Source organism: Bison bison, unplaced genomic scaffold, assembly GCF_000754665.1.
Source record: "Bison bison bison isolate TAMUID 2011002044 unplaced genomic scaffold, Bison_UMD1.0 scf7180017858879, whole genome shotgun sequence".
NCBI lineage: Eukaryota > Metazoa > Chordata > Mammalia > Artiodactyla > Bovidae > Bison > Bison bison.
In genome coordinates, this window is record NW_011489451.1 from 6,005 (window position 1) to 7,948 (window position 1,944).

Genomic DNA, 1,944 nt, shown 5'->3' on the forward strand with positions numbered 1-1,944 from the left:
AAGACTTGGACTTTAAGAGTGATAGTTTGATAACAAGAGTATTAATAAGGTGTGCAGAGCAACCCACTTTCCTGGTACTGCTCTTCTCCAAGCCCTGCTCCACTTCTAGTGTATTTTATTTCAATCCTATAGCAGCTTCTTTCTGATAAGTCTAAAGTGGTCTTTCCATTCATACCTTGAAGTCAGCCACAGCCACAGCATCTGTTTCCCCCAAACTATTTTTGGATATCTTCTGCAAAGATCTCTCTTCTCTTGTGCCTTATTCTATAACTTTTAGTTGCTTGAGGTACCCCATGTTTCAAACTCTGATCTCTGCTTTCTTGGTGAGTGGGATTGCTCATGTGTTGATTCACAACCTTGGGAATTTCCTGCGTGAAATATTCCCTAAATATGGAAGTTGTCCTGGTTTCTATATCAGTTTTATTTCCAGTTGTCTATGTAATGCTCTGTGAGAATCTTGATGTTAACTGATGCACTTTGTAAATGTCGTGGTGAAGTGGGGAGAGATTTTTTCCAAATGCTTTTTTATGGAGATTATCCTTAATCCCAAGAACTTTTCACACTCAGAATCCTTTTCAGGGAACTCTTCACATCCTTATTTCTTAGACTATAAATGAAAGGATTGAGAGTGGGGGTGACCAGGGCATACATGATAGCAGCACCCAGCTCCCCAGAGGCATGAGAAGCTGATGGGGACTTCAGGTAGGTGGCAAAGACTGAGATGTAGAAGAGGATGACCATGGAGAGGTGGGAGCTGCATGTGGCCAGGGCTTTCTTTTTGCCTTGTGCTGATGGGATCCGAGCTACAGCAAGGAAAATATGGGCATAGGAGCTTATGATGCAGAGGAGAGGGCTGATTCCTAAGAGTCCTGTCAGAACCATCATCAGGTCCTCATTGAGGTGGGTATCAGAGCAGGAAAACCTTAAGAGTGGTTTGAAATCACAAAAAAAGTGAGGAATCTCTAGATTAGTATAGAATGATAGTTGAGTTAGCATCAAGGTTTGGATCAAAGAGTCGGAGTGGGCCACTCCCCATGACCCACCCACCAGCAGCCCACATCTGCAAGGAGTCATTAGGAGTGCATAGTGCAGGGGATGGCAGATGGCAGCATAGCGGTCGATAGCCATGGCAGTCAAAAGCAGGTTGTCCATGTTAGCAAAAACTGCGAAGAAATATAATTGGGCCAGGCACTCAGAGAAGGAGATCAGTCCATTGCTGGTCCACAAAGTCTCCAGCATTTTGGGGGCTGTGGTGGTAGTGAAGCAGAGGTCGACCAGGGAGAGCTGGCTGAGGAAGAAGTACATGGGGGTGTGGAGGTGGATGTCAGCGCCAATAGCCAGCAGCAGTAGCAAGTTTCCTATGAGACTCAGCAAGTAGAGGGCCAGGAAGAGACCAAAGAGGAGCTGTGGTTTGTCTGGGTCACTGGACAGTCCTGAAAGGACAAAGTCAGGGTTCTTGCTGCAGTTCATTTCAGGTCTTGATGGGCTACAGGAAAAGAATCAGCATAAAGAGCATTCACTCAGTTAGCTACAGATGGATAAAACCTTGGATCCTTTCTCTTGGCAATGGGTTTTACTTATACCACCAATGGGAAGAATGCATAAACAAAATAACAGTGGGGAAGACAAGAGGCATACCTCACAAAGATGGTCAAATTAAGGAAACATCAAAGTAAGAAAATGGCATTGAAACATGTAAAATATCATGTATGAAATGAGATGCCAGTCCAGGTTCAATGCACGATACTGGATGCTTGGGGCTAGTGCACTGGGACGACCCAGAGGGATGGTATGGGGAGGGAGGAGGGAGGAGGGTTCAGGATGGGGAACACATGTATACCTGTGGTGGATTCATTTTGATATTTGGCAAAACTAATACAATTATGTAAAGTTTAAAAATAAAATAAAATTAATTAAAAAAAAAAAAAGAAAATGAGAGAAACA

General features: G+C 43.8%; 1 protein-coding gene across 1 annotated transcript; it reads right to left on the bottom strand.

Annotated features, from left to right (window-relative positions):
* Positions 1 to 540: 540 nt before the first annotated feature.
* Positions 541 to 1,470, bottom strand: LOC104980923 (olfactory receptor 1361-like). Its single transcript, XM_010829789.1, has one exon. The coding sequence runs from the start codon at positions 1,468 to 1,470 to the stop codon at positions 541 to 543; it is 930 nt and encodes a 309-aa protein (XP_010828091.1).
* Between the last annotated feature and the right edge of the window lie 474 nt (positions 1,471 to 1,944).

Bases quoted from the DNA above. Each gene is read 5' to 3' on its own strand.
- LOC104980923 (XM_010829789.1), bottom strand. From the start codon at position 1,470: ATGAACTGCAGCAAGAACCCTGACTTTGTCCTTTCAGGACTGTCCAGT.